This window comes from Protomyctophum bolini (assembly GCF_963924005.1).
Source record: "Protomyctophum bolini genome assembly, chromosome: 5".
In the NCBI taxonomy this organism is placed as follows: Eukaryota; Metazoa; Chordata; class Actinopteri; order Myctophiformes; family Myctophidae; genus Protomyctophum; species Protomyctophum bolini.
Window position 1 is genome coordinate 44,408,649 of NC_137866.1, and position 22,986 is coordinate 44,431,634.

The 22,986-nt window shown below is 43.3% G+C and overlaps 1 protein-coding gene across 5 annotated transcripts in view; it reads right to left on the reverse strand.

Annotated features, from left to right (window-relative positions):
* znf512b (zinc finger protein 512B) overlaps positions 1-22,986 on the reverse strand; it is a 91,956-nt gene that overhangs the window by 17,176 nt on the left and 51,794 nt on the right. For all 5 annotated transcript variants that reach the window (XM_080763169.1, XM_080763171.1, XM_080763168.1 and 2 more), the window contains 4 exons: positions 20,805-20,945; positions 18,306-18,436; positions 11,137-11,229; positions 920-1,018 (listed from right to left, as the gene is read on the reverse strand). In XM_080763169.1, the coding sequence (XP_080619295.1) occupies positions 920-1,018; positions 11,137-11,229; positions 18,306-18,436; positions 20,805-20,945 (464 nt within the window). The remainder of the gene's footprint in view (positions 1-919; positions 1,019-11,136; positions 11,230-18,305; positions 18,437-20,804; positions 20,946-22,986) is intronic.

A 22,986-nucleotide genomic window follows, 5' to 3' on the forward strand; every position in this document is an offset into this window, starting at 1 on the left:
AACTTTACGGCTAAATCCCCCAAATTTAGAATGCTCGAACGAAAATGGAGCCCAGAGAGTGAGTGAGTGGTGGGAGAAACCTGAGTTATACAGTTATAGTGGCATTGCAGGGTGTCACGTGTCGTGAGCTTGTAGATCAGCTATTTTCGGTGCTATATAGAGAAAGAGACAGGCTTCTTATATCGCAGAGCAGAGAGTGAAAGAGAGAGAGAGAGAGAGACAGACAGACAGACAGACAGACAGACAGACAGACAGTGAAAGAGAGAGAGACAGACAGACAGAGCAGAGAGTGAAAGAGAGAGAGACAGACAGACAGACAGAGCAGAGAGTGAAAGAGAGACAGACAGACAGACAGACAGACAGACAGACAGACAGACAGACAGACAGTGAAAGAGAGAGAGACAGACAGACAGACAGAGCAGAGAGTGAAAGAGAGACAGACAGACAGACAGACAGACAGACAGACAGACAGACAGTGAAAGAGAGAGAGACAGACAGACAGAGCAGAGAGTGAAAGAGAGAGAGACAGACAGACAGACAGAGCAGAGAGTGAAAGAGAGAGAGAGACAGACAGACAGAGCAGAGAGTGAAAGAGAGACAGACAGACAGACAGACAGACAGACAGACAGACAGACAGACAGACAGACAGACAGACAGACAGACAGACAGACAGACAGACAGACAGACAGACAGACAGACAGACAGTGAAAGAGAGAGAGACAGACAGACAGAGCAGAGAGTGAAAGAGAGAGAGACAGACAGACAGACAGAGCAGAGAGTGAAAGAGAGAGAGACAGACAGACAGACAGAGCAGAGAGTGAAAGAGAGACAGACAGACAGACAGACAGACAGACAGACAGACAGACAGACAGACAGACAGACAGACAGACAGACAGACAGACAGAGCAGCATGACATGCCTCGCTAGGACACTTGATTCGTCCCATCTGTTTGAGCACGCGGCGCAGTCTCTCTCTCTCCTCCTGCTCGTCCCCCGCCTGGCCTTCGCTCCCCGAGGGCTGAGAGAGAGAGAGGAGAGGAACAAACAGATAAACACACGTACAGTATAAAGTCGCGTGCACATGCACACGCATACACACGCGCGCGCACACACACACACACACACACACACACACACACACACACACACACACACACACACACACACACACACACACACACACACACACACACACACACACACACACACACACTTTCAATTTCTTTATTTGAGTCCACGTTTATAAAATACATTATCAAGGGCACAAATATGTGTCTCAGTGCTTGAGTCCAAACAAGCCCTATAAATGTACAGAATATAGTGAACAACACATGAACTTATTCACAGCCACAACATTGGTCACTTCGGTCTGTCATAATTATTACCAACACCGAAAGTAAATCGGCTGCCTATAATGGAGGAGATTTAATCAGTATGTTGGCAAGCTGCTTTTAAAAAAAGCTGCTATATGAACACGTGTATTTTTTTCCCCTCATCTCAGGGCCTGTCTCACACTGTGCCAGGGATCATTAAATGGTTTTCACGGCACGGGTGGGTGGCGGGGGGGGGGGGCTGTTAGTCAAGGCATGGTTTATGATAACTGTCAGAACCATGGTAGCGATGGTGGTGTTGTTGTCGTCGTCGCCTCGTGCCACCGCCGGGGTGTCGGCCGGTCGGTGCAAGCCCCATGCTAAAGCCCTGATTCTATTCTGCAGGGGAAAGGATCTGTGAAACTACACATATAGAGACATCATGTATACTTAATGTCCACCGTCAGAGAGAGAGAGAGAGAGAGAGAAAAGACGCAGGGGAGAGAGGACAGAGAGAGGAGAGAGAAAGCAGGAGAGAGAGAATGAGGGAGAGAGGGAGGGAGAGAGGAGAGAAAGGGAGAGTGAGAGAAAGCACGAGAGAGAGAGAATGAGAAAAAAAAAGAAGAATAAAAGAGACAGAAAGTGAGGGAGTGGGCAGGGGGTGCTGAGAGAGAGAGAGTGTGTGTGTGTGTGTGTGTGTGTGTGTGTGTGTGTGTGTGTGTGTGGGTTACAGGACAGTGGCAACACCACCAAGGTCAGTCTCAGCGGGTGAACCCTGCCCTTCTGTTGGGCCACGCTGTGATTTAAATGCCATGGCGACTGCGATGACATCATCGCCAGCGGAAGGTTTAGTTCATGGTGGAACAATACCTATAAAGCAGCGCTTTGGAAGCGGCGCTCGTGCCAAACGCTCGCTTCGTTTCCTCGGCGATGGCTTCTTAGCCTGGCACGAGGTGGGGGGGGGGTTTGTTTGTCTTGGAAGGAGCGGTTATAGGAGACAGTTCAACAGGTTCAGGGCTGTGAGGAGGGAGAGACCAACCAATCTGAACGTTTTGGCCCGGTTGGCGGTTTTTAAAACACGCCCCCTTCCTCTTTTATTTTTTGTCCCCCCCCCCCCCCCCCTTGCTCTCTCTCTCTCTGCTGGGGATTGGCTGGCTGCCAACGAGGTCATGGCAACCCAACAGGTTTCAGACGGAAGACAAACGACTGTGACAAAACTATTTAGCTTGCCAGCCACAGATGGCACCACCCACCATCGATCATTGCTATACTAAATCAACTGTCTGTGATAAGGGACTCATAACTTTAAGTCGTAAACTGACAGTACACACAGTACAGTGTGGGGTATACGGGGGACCTCCAGGGGGTCCTTGAGGGGGGGTTCCACGGGGGTCCCGACTCCCCAGGTAAATGATTGATGGGTATAGGAACTAAATGGTCTGGAATGGTCTGGAATCAAGTGGACGCTTGTTACGGGTCTGTAACTCTGGGAGCTTACAAATTAAACCAAATGTTTGGTTCCATTTGTACAGTCTCAGAGTTAAATGAACACTGTATTTTACAGTATCCATGTGTCCCAGAGATAAGGAATGTGGTCAAATCAAATGGGGGGTGGGGGCTGTGTCCTATAGCTCCTAGCAATTCTAGTGCTGTCTACGTAACAAGCTATCCGTCTGAAATACTATCAGAGATGGGCAAAATACATTGAACATTTATTTTGATACAAAATATACAAATACTGGGTCAAAAAATGTATCTAAATACAAAATACATCTTCCATCCCAGCGAAATACAAATGACAAAATACAAAAAAGTATTTCAAATACGTATTTCAAATACATGTATTTCAAATACTGCCCATCTCTGAATACTATCTAAGTCTACATAAAGTGCTATCTAACGGGCTAGGCATGGGCAGGTGCTACGGGCCATGGTGGAGTCTGAAGAGGTGGGTTTTCAGACTACGGCGGAAGATTGGGAGGGCTGCAGTTCTGACTGTGATGGGAAGTGCATTCCATAGTTTTGGAGCCAGAAGGGAGAAGAGTTTGGGACGTGTGGAGCGTTGTCCTAGGCGTTTTTAGTGAAGGTACCTCCAGCTTCCCTGCGTTGGCTGATCTGAGTGCGCGGGAGGGTTTGTATAGGGTATACGATCATACTTGTGAGATAATGTGGGAGCCATTCCTTTGGTTGCTTCGAATGCCAGCATCAGAGTTTTGTATTCTGTGCGGGCAGCGACCGACCGGGAGCCAATGGAGGGAGCGGAGGAGGGGGGGAGACGTGTGAGCATTTTGGCTGGTTGAAGACCAAGCGAAGCTGCGGAATTTTGGATCAGTTGGAGGGGCTTAAGTGCACATGCCGGTAGGCCAGGGAGGGAGGGAGTTACAATAGTCAAGTTTTGACGATTCCCTCAGCCCTCAGCAATAAGTGTCAAACAGAGCAAGACACTTGACCCCTAAGTGCTCCCCGAGCGCCACACACCAACGGCTTCTCACCGCTCCTAGGAGGGGGGAAACGTCTCATAACGTTGCTGTCGGGCAGAAAACTCCTATCTTTTTTTTTTAAATTATTAATGCTATACTTGATCATACTATTATACAGCGTCACACAAAAGCATCAAAAGCAGAAGATCAGCAAGCGTGAAACGCGACGTCACGTCACGTGATGCGGTGCGTTTTGAGCTTGTAGATCTGCTACTTTTGACGCTTTAGAATTTGAATCCTGACCTTATAGGTTTCCACCCGACAGAGACGATATATATAAACATATATATATATATAAATTAATTGTTATTATTATTATTATTATTATTATTATTATTATATAGTGACAAAAACAGCCCAAGGGCCAAATTATATCAAATTGGAGGACCCTTAAAAAAAGAAAGAAAAAAAGGTTGAGAATCACTGCAGAATAGCACACGCACACACGCACACGCGCACACACACACACACACACACACACACACACACACACACACACACACACACACACACACACACACACACACACACACACACGCACACGCGCACACACACACACACACACACACACACACACACACACACACACACACACACACACACACACACACACACCTCTGCACACAAGGACATGTGCAGATAAGCGATAACGTACAACGCCAACAAACGCCACAAGCTCCAGTGCACATACACTTACAACGTTCATAAATCATGCACGACTCATACGTTCTGAAACGTAAAAGCGCTGCGACCGGTGAATTATTTAGCAAAACATCACAGGGAAACAGCGCATGACGCTCCGGTGTGTGGTATACAGTGGCACGATAATATCTTAATGAGGCCTGTGCTCCGCGCTCGGCTGTCAGGAGTTAAGACAGCTGCGGAACGTAATGTGAGCAGTCAAGGGTGGGAATATCACTCATCATCAGTTGATAGATCCCAACGCCCCGGGGATCGGCTTTCTGAGAGAGAAGCACCGGCAGCTGACGCTGAACAGAGACGCTACTGTACTGTACTGTACTGTAAGAGAGAGTACAGGTGCTTATATACAGTACTGTAGTCTCGTGGATTAAAGAAAAATGAGATCTCACGACTGAAAACGGTTTGCACGGCCGAGTCCCATAATGGAGTATGAAAAGGAGCTCCTCCCTCCCTCGCGCACACGCACGCACGCACGCACGCACGCACACACACACACACACACACACGCACACACACACACACACACACACACACACACACACACACACACACACACACACACACACACACACACACAAACTAGTGGCGATTCCTAAACAATTAACACGATATATAACATTATGACATTTTTAGTAATATTGTTGCAGAAGTCACAGACTGAGGCTTTAACCTGTGCTTTTATACAAAAGTATAGAGGGGAAATGTGTCTGAATATAATTACTATTTTGACCACTACAAATGCTTAAAATAATTAACCGAAAACAGCTACAAGTTCTGAAGTTCTTAAGCCCGTGTAGATACTATAGGCAATTTTTTTATTTTCGCTGTGCAACACATGCTGGCTTCAGGTTATGGAATCCAAATGGCTGAAATCAGTCGGGGAGACTGATGACTTTAATCGATGTACTTGTGTACGTATACTGTACACAGGCAATACAAAACAGGTTGAATGCAGGTACGGTTGTCAAGTTGCTTTAAGTTGTGTACTGGGAGCTGATGGTAGGTTTTTACACTCCACCTCAGCAATCCATCTCCCAGGCGTCCAGAGGATTGAAACAGGGATAGACTCCCTGATACCGACAATAAGCCTCTCTGACTTACTGTAGGCTTACTTACTTCTTGTGCGACACTGCTAGCATAAAACTAAAAGGGCTTAAGTGTTTAATTAGACTAATTGGTTTTGTCAGATCTGTTAGAATGTGTTGATATAGCCGGGGCGCCTGATGGAGGGGAAAGGAACTGGTCGGAATAACGTGTCCCTTCCATGCGCTATGTCCGGCTGGGGAAATTCCCCTCTGTCAGGTGAAAAGAAGCAGCTTGGACTCCTCATGCATAGAAGGAGGCATGAGGTCAGTCCGCTGCCCCCCCAGGTTGGCAGAGGAAGTGTAGCGCCCAGGATTACATTAGACAATTGGCACTGGGTGAAAAGAAAACTGGGTTACAAAATCGTGGGATAAAAAAAAGAATGTGTTGATATAGAATTATATATAGAAAGACTAATGTGCTTAAATATTACACACAAATGTTTTATTATTGTTTCATCATTTCTTCTTTATGATGTACCGTACTCTCTCTCTTTTTGAGACATGTTTTGGGCTATACTATCATTTGACTTGGCCAAGGGGAGATATTATTATTCTTATACTCTGATACATTGACCTGCCTGTGACCTCAGCCCTGTGGGGAAACCCCATCAAGGTCATGCTAATAATGTAACACGCAGGATTTGAACCCACGAGGGAAACCAAACATCTTCCGCTCAGACAAAAGGGGAATCTCTCCCTTCTCCGCCGGGGGAGATATTAGGCTGAGCTATTCAGTGATACTTTAACTCAACCTTTTTCCATTTAACGTACCCCAAGGCAGCAAATTGACCCATTATTTGATTCCATTTTTACAGTTCTTTAAAGTTAGACCCATTCTGGGCATGTCGAAATAGGTGAACGTTCTTGCAAAGAGATTTAAGTGTTGAGGGAAAAGGGGGAGACCACGTCACCCCAGTCAACTGAGTACGGTATATATATCGCAAAAAGAAGTCGCGGTTAACCACTAAACCTTATAGTAGTATATCGTCTCTGTCAGGTGGAAACCTATGTCCAAAACTGTCACTTTTCAGGATTTAAAATTCAAAAACAGCAAAAGTGTCCACAAGCTCAAAAACAAGCTTGTAAATCTGCCAACTTTTGATGCTTTTGTGTAGAGGTAGCAAGATCATTTACGAAAGAACACAAAAGTTTAACAATAGCCTATACTTTTTATAACAGGTGGTCCGCAGAGATAATGCAGGTGGTCACTGGCCATGCATTCAGTACTTTTCCTTGTTTCATTTATTTTACTTTGACTTTTATTTGCTACTCTTGTTTCTTGTTTGAACGTGAATAATAATATTTTGAGAGGATTTGGGGTGTCCATCAATCAATAGTTGGATAGATGGATTCAAATGTGGCTGTCTGCATCCAACAAAAATGTTACGCTTCTTGCTAAATGATATCCCTGCTCTTTGCTGAGAAATAAACGGCTTTGAAAACTAGATTTGTTTTAGCACAGCTCATGAATGTATAGCCTGTGATAGTGTGATTAGTGAGTAACAAGGAAGAAGAAGAAGGAGAAAAAAAAAGATAATCTTAACCCCTGGAATGGTGCATGAACCCCCCACCACTATTGTGTCAGGGAGTTCTATGATGGACCCACCGAGTGAACCTGGTCCCCCAGGTTGCGTTTAGTCAGGATAGTGGACATTTGGGACAACGGGTCAGAATCAGTTGAAAAGCCCCTGCCCTACAGCATCGATGTGCTTAACGTCAGATCCACCTCTCTGAAAACAGAGCGGCCCTTCCTTCCTGCTCCTTGCAGAGTGTGGAAGGGGTTGGCTGCGTGCCAGGCGGTGTCAATGGACGCCCGTTGGAAGAAACCAACGGCACGCAGCCCGCTCCATCTACTGTTACCAACAGTTGTTTCTTCATAGAACCTATATACATATAGCCTGCTTATATTATTCACAGTTCATTATATATTCACCCAGTCATATAGGCCTTGTCATAACACCAGTAAGACGCGCAAACGCGGGAAGCGAACGCAGCTGAGACCCTGCAGATCATGTCTGTCTGTCTGTGTGTCTGTGTGTCTGTCTGTCTGTCTGTGTGTCTGACCCGCTGTTACTGTATATGTGGACCTGGCCCCTTTTGTGCCCATATATGGAGCTGAGTGGACCTGGCCCCTTTTGTGCCCATATATGGAGCTGAGTGATTGCTGATGCAACACACTCCATATTTGGATAGCGGGACAGACACACGGACACAAGGACACTCGGACAGACAGACAGACATGATCTGCTAGGTCTCATAGTAAGTGCTCACTGCGTTCGCAACCAGACATGCCTATATTATGGGATGCGTGGGTGTCTCAATTCAAACCATGCCACCCCCTTTTTCCCCCTCACTGTATATGTTTCTTTTCCTTTTTATTACCTCCTTTATGATGAATTCCCATTCTGTTCCTTGACTATATGGAAGTGTCTATTTGATGAATTGAACGTGTAATGCTTAATTGGGTCGTCCACTCACAGTCAACAGTCTTTGTATTGAGTTTGTGCTTGAAATGTCGCGGGGTGAACGGATTGCAGACGTACAGTACACACGTACTGTACGTACAGAGACTTGGTGCATCTATAGATACACACAAGTATACAAAATAGCAGATCCACAAGCTCGAAACAAACTGACTGACTGACTGACTGAAAAAAATGGTGTGTTTTGAGTTTGTATAGATCTGCTATTTTTTGCTACTTCTGAATTTGAATCCTGAAAAGTAACAGTTTTGGACATATAAGGTTTCTACCCGACAGAGACGATTATTGTAAAATGCATTGTTGTATTGTTTGTGTGGACAATTAGCTGTTACTGCAGTAATGACTAATGGGGATCCTACATGAATGAAACAAATAATGCTTTGCCAAGCGTCTATACAGACACAATTGGCCCGTGTCCAGGGGAGGGAAGCCGGAGGGTGATATTTGTCACTAGACGCACTTGGTCTCCTATACGTAACGGGCTGGGCCGCGCGGCACCTGTCAGCAACGACTGTTGGGTGGGAGGAGTAGGACGGAGGCTCTAGTCCACGTCCTCCCGGTGGGGGCTCCTCACTGGCTAGGCGAGCCAGTAGGATACAACAGTACGTCCTCTCGGTGGGGGCTCCTCACTGGCTAGGTGAGCCAGTAGGATACACCAGCAGTGACAACAACACACCGAAATGTGTGTGTGTGGGGAGGAATCAATTGTCATAAAGACTAAATTGGGTGGAAAAACAAAAGAAAAAGCCAAATTAATAAACAATTACATTTAGTTGGGGGATGCCCCGGGAACTCACTCGAGGACCACGAGGGAACCAGTGGTTCCCAAACTTTTTTAGATCAAAGACCCAAAAGAGAAATTAGACATTTGCCCGGACACAAACTACAGTATAGTGGAAATAGCACAGTTTAACACAATTTGTGCCCAAGACGTCCACAGACGTCCTAGGAATTAATTGATGAAAAGTAGTGTGATTAAATCTCCTGGAATAATGTAATTTCTTTATTATTATTAATTATTCATATTTTTTTAGGTAGGAAACAAAAAAAAGGGGACATATTATTTACTCGTGACCTGCATGCAGAAACTGTAACCTGACTCCGCCAGATGGCGGCAGTACTGAGTTCCCCAATTCCCTCCTCCTGCCTGCACCTGGGATCTCTCAGGCAGAAACCATGAACCCGGAAGCAGCGGGACAAACATTTGATATCTCCATAATAATTCAGAGTTGTAGTCTTGTTAGGTTGTGTTTACATTAGAGTTGTAGTCTTGTTAGGTTGTGTTTACATTAGAGTTGTAGTCTTGTTAGGTTGTGTTTACATTAGAGTTGTAGTCTTGTTAGGTTGTGTTTACATTAGAGTTGTAGTCTTGTTAGGTTGTGTTTACATTAGAGTTGTAGTCTTGTTAGGTTGTGTTTACGTTAGAGTTGTAGTCTTGTTAGGTTGTGTTTACATTAGAGTTGTAGTCTTGTTAGGTTGTGTTTACATTAGAGTTGTAGTCTTGTTAGGTTGTGTTTACATTAGAGTTGTAGTCCTGTTAGGTTGTGTTTACATTAGAGTTGTAGTCTTGTTAGGTTGTGTTTACATTAGAGTTGTAGTCTTGTTAGGTTGTGTTTACATTAGAGTTGTAGTCTTGTTAGGTTGTGTTTACATTAGAGTTGTAGTCTTGTTAGGTTGTGTTTACGTTAGAGTTGTAGTCTTGTTAGGTTGTGTTTACATTAGAGTTGTAGTCTTGTTAGGTTGTGTTTACGTTAGAGTTGTAGTCTTGTTAGGTTGTGTTTACATTAGAGTTGTAGTCTTGTTAGGTTGTGTTTACATTAGAGTTGTAGTCTTGTTAGGTTGTGTTTACATTAGAGTTGTAGTCTTGTTAGGTTGTGTTTACGTTAGAGTTGTAGTCTTGTTAGGTTGTGTTTACATTAGAGTTGTAGTCTTGTTAGGTTGTGTTTACATTAGAGTTGTAGTCTTGTTAGGTTGTGTTTACATTAGAGTTGTAGTCCTGTTAGGTTGTGTTTACATTAGAGTTGTAGTCTTGTTAGGTTGTGTTTACATTAGAGTTGTAGTCTTGTTAGGTTGTGTTTACATTAGAGTTGTAGTCTTGTTAGGTTGTGTTTACATTAGAGTTGTAGTCTTGTTAGGTTGTGTTTACGTTAGAGTTGTAGTCTTGTTAGGTTGTGTTTACATTAGAGTTGTAGTCTTGTTAGGTTGTGTTTACGTTAGAGTTGTAGTCTTGTTAGGTTGTGTTTACATTAGAGTTGTAGTCTTGTTAGGTTGTGTTTACATTAGAGTTGTAGTCTTGTTAGGTTGTGTTTACATTAGAGCTGTAGTCTTGTTAGGTTGTGTTTACATTGTGCTGTGGCACAGCTTCAATATGTCATGAGTCTCGCGTTGATCCCGCCTCTAGCGGCCTCATAAAGCCGCATATCGCTCCGGCCAGAATTCGACCGGAGTACATCGTCTCTGCCTGAGAGATCCCAGAATCTCCCTGCTGGCAGAATGCAAATGTTGTCCAGCAGGGGGAGTGGTTCTACCAGACTACAGAAACTGGTCCGGTGACACAAACATGGTATTGGTCCCGACTAGTCCCGACCCACTGTTTGGGAACCAGTGGCCTCTATAATGTCACTGGGTGAAACCACGCGTCTCTCCACAAAGCCAGGGGTCCCGTGGTGGTGAGACCACGGCATCATATACCATGTCCATATGTGGCCAGTGAAAGTGTGTGTGTGTGTGTGTGTGTGTGTGTGTGTGTGAGAGAGAGGAGGGTGTTCGGTAACATTCTGTGGTCACTGGGTCAGTGTGTCACTGGTTGAAACTTAAGCTCTCTTGACTCACTTGAAGCAACACTTTAGATTCTTCACCACTGGTTAATTAGAGCCCCAGAGAGTCAACAGTCAGTATAAAGTGCATCCTTAAAGAAGGCCCGACTGTTGTTCAATATTCAAAGAGTGTCCAGTTAACTAACACGTCGATTGCCAGGTATTCAAGAATCATTCATTCATTCTTCCTCAGTGGTGTGTGTGTGTGTGTGTGTGTGTGTGTGTGTGTGTGTGTGTGCGTGCGTGCGTGCGTGCAGTACCTTGGTGCTGTGCTCAGCCATAGTGTGGTAGTTGAGACCAGCCTTGGACCTGAATTGCTTGTGGCACTGCTGGCATTTCAGGGCGTCCTGGAGCTATACGAAAGGATTAGAAGGATTGCAAATACTGCGGTCAGCTTTTCTTCTACAAGGAGAAACCAAACTGTGTTCATGCTTTATACGGTAAGGTTCAGCCATACTATCCCTATAACCCATGCCAAATTCACAACGCCTTTGCTTTTTGTCGTTAATGCATATAGCGACAATTCCGCCCTCAGGGTATTATTATTATGACCCAACTATTCTTTGTTATTAGCAGACAAAAAGCCTATTTATCACATCAGGTACATTAAGGACATAGCACATATCAAGTGGCATTAAGGGAACCAGCAAAAGTGACACTTTATGATACACAATGTTCTCTCTCACAGACATCGTCGTCGCGGCATGGCCGCGGCCCGGCTCCGCTATCGATCCGGCGGGGGGGACAGAGAGGCGTTCTGATGATGGGTGACCCGGCGGTAAATGTGGTGATTGTGTCAGCGCTTAACCCATTCTGAACGGGAACCCATTTTGGTGTTTAGCATCATGTTATGCTTTAGCTATTGAAAAATAGCAGATCTACAAGCTCATAGCGCGCCACCGAGTGGCGCGCTACGAGCTTGTAGGTCTGCTATTTTTGAAAAATCGAAGAGCGACTGACATTTTCAGAATCTGATCTCAGGTCAGAATGGGTTGATCAGACCAGTGTGTGTCCAGTGGAAACCTCGTATGAATCTGATCTCAGGTCAGAATGGGTTAACAGCGAGAGCTGTCACTTTAATAGAGTCACACCACGGCCTGCAGAGAGCCAAAGGCGCCATTAAAAACAGAACGGCTGTGAGAAAGAAGAACACATCGCCTCGGAGGGAAGGCCTCAAGAGAGCACTGTCTGGACCGCTCTGAGCCCCAGAACCGGGTTTTACAGGTTCTGGATTGACTGTGTTATGATGACACCACTATAGGCCTTACTTCATACTCCCGGTATGAACGATGAAGTAAGAGCATAAAGCAAAATGGAAGCCAAACGACAGGAGAGAAAAAAAACTTGTATGTCCAAAATTAATTTGTTACTTTTCAGGAAATGGAAAAACCTTTGTTGCAATGGATTAATGTAACTATTATTTAGTCAATACACAAACTTGTTAACCCATTTTGACCTGAGATCAGATTAAAAAGAAATCTTCTACATCTTGATAGTTTTCTGAAAAAGCTATGTTTCTATGTCAGTGGTTCTTCGATTTTTCAAAAATAGCAGACCTAGAGCTTGTAGATCTGCTATTTTTCAATAGCTAAAGCATAACATAATGCTAACACCAAAAGGGGTTCCCGCTACTTTTTCTTGGTTGAATATTTATAAAGTCCACGCCTCACGGACATAGACTTGAAGCTGCACAATGTAACTTTTCTTTTCTCTACCAGGGATCTGACCCGGTTTCCTGCGTATGACAAAGTGCTGACATTTTTACCATTGAGGTAATAGAGCCTGCCTGCTTGCTCAGGGGATAAATTGAAAATTTGTGTCAGATCCTGTGTCTAGGTGAGACATGACCTTTGACTGAAGAGCAGGGAGACAGAATACCACTTGTATAAGTTACACTGTATGAACTTATTCTATCACACATGTTGGACAAAATTACATTTTGTTACGTCATATTTTTTTACATAGTGCTGCTTTAACCACTATCACTTTCAATATAACAGAAACTGCAGATCTACAAGCCTGTACAACAAAGTAGGGCGTTCATGTTACGAAGAAATACATAAAAAGTTTAAATATGGAGATACAAGGTTTACTGCCCGACAGGGACAACATGGTCAATACCGCCGCACCCAGCGGACACACTCAGGCCATGTTCCGTTATTGAACACAATAAAACTGTAATGAAAACAAACCGCGACAGTGTAACCGCATCCTCCCGATACATTCCAAGACACTATTATTATATAGCTTTCATATCATCGTGGCATTATAGGAAGGGAGGGAGACTATAGAGGAAACCAGGTTGACAGCACTGTATTTATATAACAGACCCAGTATTATTTCCGCTGTCCTCGTGATCAATATCCTTTACTGTAATTGCTCCCCAGACGACTCTGGGGCAGTATTGTTCCTCAGAGAGGAGGCGAGACAAGGTCATTTCGCCGTCCCCGGAGGGCTCTAAACCAGTGGCGGTGATAATCCAATGTCGAGGTCATCGCTCCGAGGGGCGTGAGCCAGGAGTTTATTTCGCTACGGCACACACAGGCCCCGTATGGGGAAAAAAATCTGTTAAAAAGTCCAGACGAATAAAAACGAAGGGCCCGATAGTCTTGTAAATTATATTACTGTTTATCTGGGCAAAAGGGACTGGGATTCCTTCACTTGGACGTGGCGGTGGCGTGAAGACAAAGCAACAAAACAGTTGATTACATGCGTCTGGAATGGTATGAAATCAACCCTGTGGAGTTGCAGTTCATATGCTAACTCAACATTAAGGTAACTCCAAACATATGGTACATTCATTTCGACTTGCACCAAAGCAGAAGTCTAGGGAAGTTTACATTAACCCCCGCCAAATTGTTTGAGTGTGCACGAATTGAAAACACATGCGCCACTCATATAATTATATATTATATTAAAAAGAACGAGTGTCTCTGGAGTGGAACATGTGGCACATGATTTATCGGGGCCAGTGTCGCCTCACGTGCGGGCGGTTGGAGGAATCCAAGAACGAGCGACTGACATAGTTTCCGATTGTAGAAATGCGAGGCAGATGTCGTAGTAATGGAGACGGTGATGACAGCTACTTTAGGACAGAGAAAGGAGCAGAGGGAAGGCAGCTTAAAGTCCAATTTATATTTCGGCATATGGCCGCATCGCTCACTGAAAATATATTACTCCCCGTGTGACACATTCTAAGTGTTTTGACCATGGATCCGAAATTAACACCAGCCGAGCACCAAATGCGGGTTTAATTAGTAAAGTATTTTACCCCATTTCCAGGCCTGTAGCAATCATATGGTGCAATAACGAGTGTGTTATCAAGACAGAAGGTGTGACGTAACAATAATAGATCTACAAGCTAATAACATATCACAGTGTATAATGTTTACATCCAGGGGGGAAGTGAAGCCAATAGTGTCTGAAGCCAGTAGGAAATCCTGACTTCCTGAAAGTTCATAATATAATGGTCTGTTGTGGCACGTACTGTCATTGGGCCAAAAAAAACCCACATATCTCCATAGAGGTCCATGTATTTTAGACCCAACTTCACCTAGACTGTATTACCTTAATAAACATGGTCATGAATACTTTATGCTTCCAGTCACTAGTTTAAAGTCTCATTTCTCATGTCATAATATTCTTTTTGGAAAATGATGGTCCCATTTATTAAAAGAATTACCATAAAGTCGAGTATGTTCTGAGGGGCGTGGCTACCTTTACAGTCTATGATCGGGATCCACCCCCCGCTCGAGTCAAAATAAAAACCAACGAAGAAGAAGGGGGGAAGTCCCGCCTCTTTGTCTGGGCCAGCCAATGGCCAGCTGGGCCCAAACGGATCTAGAAAGATGGCGATTTACAATTCAAGGACTGACAGGCTTCATCTTACGTCCATAACAGACCCGGAGAATGCTTTGTTCATATTTTTTTTTACAGTCTATGGTTTACATCTATTCTTTTCCTGTATGAACGGAAGCCAATTAGAGGCAAACAGTAAGGAATATCAAAACCCTGTTTGATCTCATGTTCTCATCCACATACCAGGAATATCTTAATGTTCCATAACATGTCACTGTGTTGTGCTGGTATGTGCGACTATATATTCTACTTACAGTGGGTGCAAATATATAGATATTAGATATTAAACACACACATCACAATATCTCCACTTTAGCGCTTCTCTTCCTGCATGTCTTTTTTCATGGACCCAAAGAAGAAATGTGATGTTTTAATTTTAAAACTAGGATCGTTTTAAACTCTATTTAGTGGTAAATATACAGTATATTGTTTTACCTTAAGGCCAGACCGCACCAACGCAACTATAGTCGCAACTCCTTGCAACAAAACAGTTTTAAGGCCAGTCCACAGCCCACACGTCACCAATGCAACAACTACTTGGCATTGGGGATAATAGTTGTATTGGTGTGGACTGGCCTTTACATTCTGCTCTGACCAATGATTCTATTCACCACCACAATGTGTTATTAATGCAGATTCAATGTGTAATACCTGGCACAAAAAGCAAAAAGTGTATATATATATCTTTTCTCTTTTGGCTGGTGAGCTAAAAAAACAACAACTCCTCCTGTCTTGTACCATCAAAGCGTACAGCAGGTATTAACCTACATATCGTTCTTGGAGATACAAAACGTGAAGGAGACATGATTCCATTTTTCCAGCAGGCGGTCTCATTAACCACCAGCCTGTCAACCGTCAGTATGAGCCCGAGGTGAATGAAAATAATCCTCCAAGCACGTCATCTGAAATTATCTTTATCTACCGGGGAATGAAAACCCTTTCATCTATTTCTGCCCATATTGGCCTGAAAACAGAAATTAGATATTCGTCCGAGACCCTATAGTGAAAGTCTCACAACATGGCGCGCGTTGTGAGCTTGTAGATTGGCTATTTTCACTACTTGTAGATTTGGCTTGTTTCACTAACTAATGGAATTTCTTAGATTTTTCTTTTATTTCTTCATGAAATGACTGAAAAGAAATCATTGAATTTCGTTTTTTAATCCATGAAAAGCTTAGCTTTTTTGGGGAACGTTTTGAAATAATAACAACCAAATGTAGGAAACAAAAAAATAAGGGGACCCATAACAATGTGTCCGCGAACCCACAAGTAGGCGCTGACCCAGTGTTTGGTCTAGATATCTCTCTCACAGTGCTAACCCAGTGTTTGGTACAGATATCTCTCTCACAGTGCTAACCCAGTGTTTGGTACAGATATCTCTCTCACAGTGCTAACTCAGTGTTTGGTCTAGATATCTCTCTCACAGTGCTAACCCAGTGTTTGGTACAGATATCTCTCTCACAGTGCTAACCCAGTGTTTGGTACAGATATCTCTCTCACAGTGCGGACAACTCCACACAGGCGACCCAGTGTTTGTAGAGCGTCGTAGTCCCGCCCCCTTTCATGACGACGCCAGGCCCAGGAAATAGTTTCCAATGCATTTTTCCCCCATAGACATTTCAAAACGTATTTATTTAAAGACCTTATATAAGCGTCGTACAAAGCCAACTCTTGTCGTGAAAAATCATGACAACAAACACAATATTTTGGACCAAACAAATAATTACAAAGAAGAAAAACAAACAAAAAAAGTGTTGTAACCTGCCGTTTTCTTCTTTTTTCTAATTATTTGTTCAGCCCGTTTGTTGTCATGAATTGTCACGACAAGAGTTGGCTTTGTCCACGGCGTAAACGTCTTTAAATAAATACTTTTCTGAAAAGTCTATGAGGAAAAATGAACGGGGATTTCTTTTCCGGGGTCTCTCGAGGGGGGGGGGGGAATTAAAAGATTTCAGTGCACTGTGCCTACACATGTTGCGACCGCAGGTCGCAACATGTGTAGGCACAATGCAAGGAATAAATGCATTCGCCATGTATCCGAAGGAAGTCTGATCCAATCACTTTTAGATTTCTCCAGTTTAATCCTGAGTTTAAGTTTTTTAGTGTTCAAGATCTAATTTTAGGCATGTTTAAGCCTCGAGGAAAATCCGTGTTGAGGTTCTTAATCCACTGTTTTTCATTAAAACGTCTTTGTCCTACTGTCCAGTTAGGATTGTGTTGAAGTCCAGCGCATTTTAGAGCTCCAATGCCGTGCGCCATGAAATGTTGCACCAATCTTGTGGTTGTCTTTTTGGCATTGTTAATATTGTATCTGTGTCGTCCCAGCCTAGTACCTATTGTTTTACCTGTCTCTCCGACATATTGTAAACCACATTTTTCACATGTGATTAAATAAATGCAGTTGCTGGTTCTGGCTGTTATTTGTTGTTTAATCTCCAAGACGCATTTTGTGGTTCTATTTTTTACTAATTGTTTGGGTTTGAAGTATTCTGGTCCCTGGCGTGCTGGTGTGTTGATTTCTTTTAGCTTGCTGTGTACTAGATAATCTTTAAGGTTTTTATTTTTTCTGTAGGCCGATATAATTTTATAATCTTTTAGAAGATCGTCTGTTCGGTTCTCAAAATTCCTTTTTATTCTGTTGTTGGCTAGTGTGCTCTGTGTTGAATAACTGGTTATCAGGGCCAATTTGGGGCCTGTATCTCGCACTTTTATTTCTAAGAAGGTATTTTGGGCCTTCCGGAGGAAGGTCCTAGTGTATCCTCTTAGTCTGAGAGCATTAAATAGAGTTTTACAAGCTATTTTGAAATCACTTCTTTGCGTGCAAATCCTATGGAATCTTAGTAGTTGTGATTTGACTATTCCTGTGTAGGAGTGTGTCGGGTGGAATGACGTTTTGTGTAATAGGGCGTGAGTGTCTGTTTCTTTAAAGAATACTTTTAAGTCTAGTTTCCCATTTGTGTTAAAGTTTGGGCCCTTGAAGATTGTTACATCAAGAAAGTCAATCCTTTCTGTGTGTGTCACATATTTTATCGTTATGGATCTATGATGGCTATTTAAAACATCAATAAATTCCTGGAATTCTTCTTGGCTATGTTCCCATATTCCAAATATATCATCTAGAAATCTATAGTAATGTGTCGGTTTAAGTCTGCATTTTTCTAGTGCGGTCTGTTCCCATATGCTCATGTAAATGTTTGCATAAGATGGTGCAAATCTCTTTCCCATGGACGTGCCTTTGATTTGTAAATAGAATTTGTTGTTAAAGGAAAAATCATTCTGGGTTAGATTTAAGTCTAGTAATTGGAGTAATTCCTCCTCTGGTCGACTTGTGTCTGGGTATTTACTAAAGACTTCCCTGACCGCTTGTAGCCCTGCTTCTGTTTCAATGTTTGTGTAGAGGCTGTCTATATCTATTGAAAACAGAAGGGCCTCCTTTCCTACTTTAATAGCTTTAATTTTGTCCACAAAATCGTAAGTGTCTTTTATAAAACTGGGGTGTTTTATCGACAGTGGGTTCAGGACTGCGACGCTCTATAGACATCTCTCTCACAGTTGCGGACGACCCACTGACCTTCTGGCAGATCTCCATGTGTTTCTTCAGTCCATGGACGGTCTTCCGGGTGACGATGGAGCAGGTGGGACACACCACCTCGCCTCGCTCCGAGATGGTGTGCTGCCACTGGGCGTCTGACGACGGAGGGCCTGAGAGAGAGAACAACGGAGGTCAGAACGTCTGGATCAGTTTTGATGGACATTATGTAGGCCTATTCATAGATAGATTAAAACTCACGACTGAACATTTTTTGTAAGACCTGCAATTTGTGATCCTGCGTGAAAGGAGCCCACCACACGCTATAGCTCTGTGTTCCATACAATTAACACGTTATGTAAAATCATGGTGTTTTGGTAGCCTATACAGTCAGCCAAACAGTTTGCCGATTTGAGTTTTTTAACCGTTTCTTTTTTATAATTATTCAAGATCATTAGGGTTTTATGGACAATTGAGCATGTATTTTATTGCTAGTTTGACCACTTACCACCCACTGACCAAATACCCTTTAATCTTAAATTAACAAAGCATGAGAAATAAGCTATCTACAAGCTTACAGGCGTTGTAAGCTTGTAGACAGTCTATTTTAACATGCTTCCATGGAAGACGTGCTGACTGAAATCAGCCGTGGCAAACTGAGAACTTTAATCCATAAATACTTCTATCCATACACGATCCCAGCAAAGTCTCCATGTTATCCGCAAGCTCAGAGCTTCATCTGTTTCCCCCACCTCTTGTTGTTACCCTACAAATGCATAATTCATCCCATCTGCCCATGTTCTCCTCTCCTTTTTCAACACACACACACACACACACTCTCAGACAAGACATAACAGAGCCGTCACACCTACTGCAGATCTCACAATAACAAATGACAGTGACGACCACTTCAAATCACCACCAATAATGGCACTTGCAGGACTGAGGTATAGAATTTCGAGATGGGGAAAAACGTCGCTTTAGCAGCGAGTTTTGTCCAGCGTTTGTTTAATGCAGCAGCAGCACCACTGCCACAGTGCCTTAAACAAGTAGTGTTGTTGTTAGACACACACACAGTTTGTTCTGTTGTTGTTACACAGAAGTACAGTACCCTGGAGGAAGTAGACTAAAGAAAGGGGATGAAACAAACAAGAGTTCTTCTTACTACACAAAAAAGGTGCAAAAACAAAAGGGATTTTATTTTCATTTGTTTCTAAAGGGTTACACAAACACAAACACAAACACATCCCTTCGATGGCTTGCGTAGGAAGAGAGCTTTTTTGTGCCTGGCCCAAGCCCCCGCCACCCACACCCAGAAACGTGCCTGCACAGCCGAGTATTATCTGAAATGAAATGTGATGTGATGTCTTCTTACGTTATGTTTTCTTTTTCTATGATGCAAGAAAGATGTATTTGGCGCTGCACTGCGGCGACATGGGCATAAGGGCTATACGCTTGACATGTTTAGGAGGTGTTAGGAGGTACTGTATGGATGCATTATGCAGATATTACGTATTGTCTTCACAATATTGTGCTGTATGTGTGCCAGTGTTTCCTTTTCCCCCGTTTCTATGTGGAACAAGGCTGTGAAAACAATCGTCTCCTCTGGGACAATAAAGTCTAATCCAATCAAAGACGGCCCATCAGTCAGTCACAACTCGTTCAGTTAATTATAGCCCTGATTGGGCCTGTGTCGCCAGGCTGTCCTGATGCCACAGGCCACCACGCGCTGTCACTTATGTACTCCGTCACGTTTGTACTATGTCTGCTGCTATTTTAACTGCCTTATTTCACTTTCACATCTGCAGCTATTTAACTGTTACATTGCCCAATTTCGCAAGAAAGAAACAATTAAGCGGCCAAGTCTACGAAAACAAGCCCAGAAGAAGCGACTATAGGCTTCGAAGTACTATGTTTTACCACTTGGCTATTTGAAAATTGCAGATATACAAGCGCAATGTGAGCTTGTACATTTGCTATATGGGGGGGCCGTGTTTTTTCAATTACTTAATTCAATTTTCTTTTAAGGGGGGGGTCCCTCACACAGAATCTTGTCAGATGGGGATCCTTGGCATGTAAATGCCATGGCATGTAAATGTTTGAGAACCACTGCAGTGTAATGGGTCAATGTTTGTTGTGTGCTGGTCTGGTAGCTTAGTGGTTCTCAAACTCTCAACCCCCCCCCCCCCCCCCCCCCCCCCCTAATCATATTTGAACTGGGGACTCCCACCCCCATAAGCACTTGAAATCTAATTTGGTTCGCCTCAGTAACACAGATAAATATTTAGAAAATAGCTGAACTGTGACGCGTTGTGAGCTTATAGATCGTCTATTTTTATGTTTGCCACCTTTCCTTCATAATATTTGGTATTCAGAAATATCTTTAAAAGTCCATAAATTGTCACTTTAGAAAGGTGCAGATGCCCTGCATTCACTTATAGGCTATACTGTATGTCGGTTTGCTTACTGTTGAGTGAGAAAACAATGTTGCACATTAAGCTATAATCATCTGGATTTGGGAAACAAAGTGCGGTGGCTCACCAGAGCTGTGAGGAGCTGGGTCTTTCCTAGAAGCTTGACCACCAGCGTTGGACCTCCTCTGGGTCTCCTCACCGTGGCCACTCCCCGCCTCCGGCCTCTTCGCGCGACCAGCCTTCAACTTCTCCTCCACCTTGGTCATACCTGTGGAACATGCACACACACACACACGCGCGCACACGTACACACACTGTTGGCAGTAATGAATACTTCCTATTGAAGCTGTTCAAGGTAAAATGAGAGTCATAGGAGGATGGGGGGGGGGGGGGGGGGGGGGGGAGACGAAGGACAATGCTGAACACCAAAAGAGAAAGTCGAGACTATGCATATAAAAATGGGAAAATTCTGTGACCGCCAGGGAAGAGAGAGAGAGAGAGAGAGTTCAAAGCTCTGCACATTATGGATGGATTAATACAGTATATGCTACACGGTGATAAATAATTTGCGGTCTTGCTTTTGCACTCTACTGTATATGAGTCACTGCACATTCCCTGAGAGGGACAGAGCTTGTGAAACGTGGACACGCACGCTCGCTCACGCACGCACGCACACACACAGGCCGCGTGACTATGTCTGGGTACCATATGATGAGTGCATGTATGGGAGAACTGCGTCAGTGATCCAGGATATGAAACACCTTTTAAAAGTCTCGCCTCATGAACGCCGAGCCATTAGAGCCACCACCGCTGATAAGAGAGTTCACACACACACACTGGGCTGGCAGAGCTAAAGGAGCAACACAGTAGAATCTCCCATATTTACATGTTTTAATGCCGTGATTAATTAAACAATCGTGATCCAGATCTCGACTGCCGTGTTTTCACTGACCGTTGAAGAGCCACTGCGCCGACCGCCGAGTTGCTTGTCATGATGTTTTGGTGTTTTAAACATTATGTTATAATTTAGCAATTGAAAAATAGCAGATCTACAAGCTCATAGAGCGCCACCGAGTGGCGTGCTACGAGCTTGTAGGTCTGCTATTTTTGAAAAATCGTGAAAATGTGGCACACATCTTTGAATATATATTCTTTCAGAGCCAACGTTTGTTCCTGGAACAACATATTTTCAGATGGGGGTCGGTGGCCAATTACATTTTGTGGTTCTTGACATGAAATATTGAGCACCACTGATACAGAAACATCTTTCAGAAAACTGTCAGAATTTAGAAGACATTTTAAAAACGTCAACGTCAGGCCTAAATGGGTTAAAACGATGTACTGTAATCGTGTCGTAGTGTTAATAAATATTCCTAAGTGGCGATCACAACAACGGAGCGGAGAAGGAACGTGCGTGATGCTCAGCACCGCCGCCATTGTAACGCATTGGCCTCAATTTCCCTTCATTAATCCATCTGTAACTCTGAAAGTGTAACAAACAAAATTCAACTTGAATCCTGAAAAGTAACAGCTTTGGACATTTGGGCCATATCTTGCATGCCGCCTCATACCCCTTATCCATAAACGTTTTTTTGCCATATTTTACTATTTTTAAAAACATTTATTTTAACAGAAATAGTTCTACTAGCCGATCTACATCGACACGTTGTGAGCTTGTGGCTATGATTGATTTTAAAAAAAAATGTTTTTCAAAATATTAAAACTGGCAAAGAAGTTTAGGGTTAAGGGGTAGATAGGGCCCATGAGGTTTCCACCCGACAGAGACTAAATTAAAGGTATGGTAAGTGATATTGTTTGGTTAAAATGTTATAAATATATTCTGACAGTAATCATTGCTATTGTTTTTTTTAAATAATAACAGGGGTTCTTCAATGAATAACAGCTCGAAAATACATTTTTCAGGTGGGTTGCCAATTCAGGAGCGCGTACCCATTTATTATCAGCTTACATTTCCTATATTGTTCCAGTTCCACTTAAATTCTTTCTGCTCATTTATGCTTTTCATCACTTCCAATTTCACTTGTAATTGGTATCCAGACCTGAACATGCGGTTTCTGTTTATTTAACCCATTTTGGGCGGGAACCCCTTTTGGTATTAGCATATAATATGTTATGCTTTAGCTATTGAACAAGCTACGAGCTTGTAGGTCTGCTATTTTAGAAAAATCGAAGAACGACTGACATAGAAACATAGCTTTTTCAGAAAACTGTCAAGATGTAGAAGACATTTTTTAGAATCTGATCTCAGGTCAAAATGGGTTTAAGAAGAGCTGGAGAGACTGGGAGAC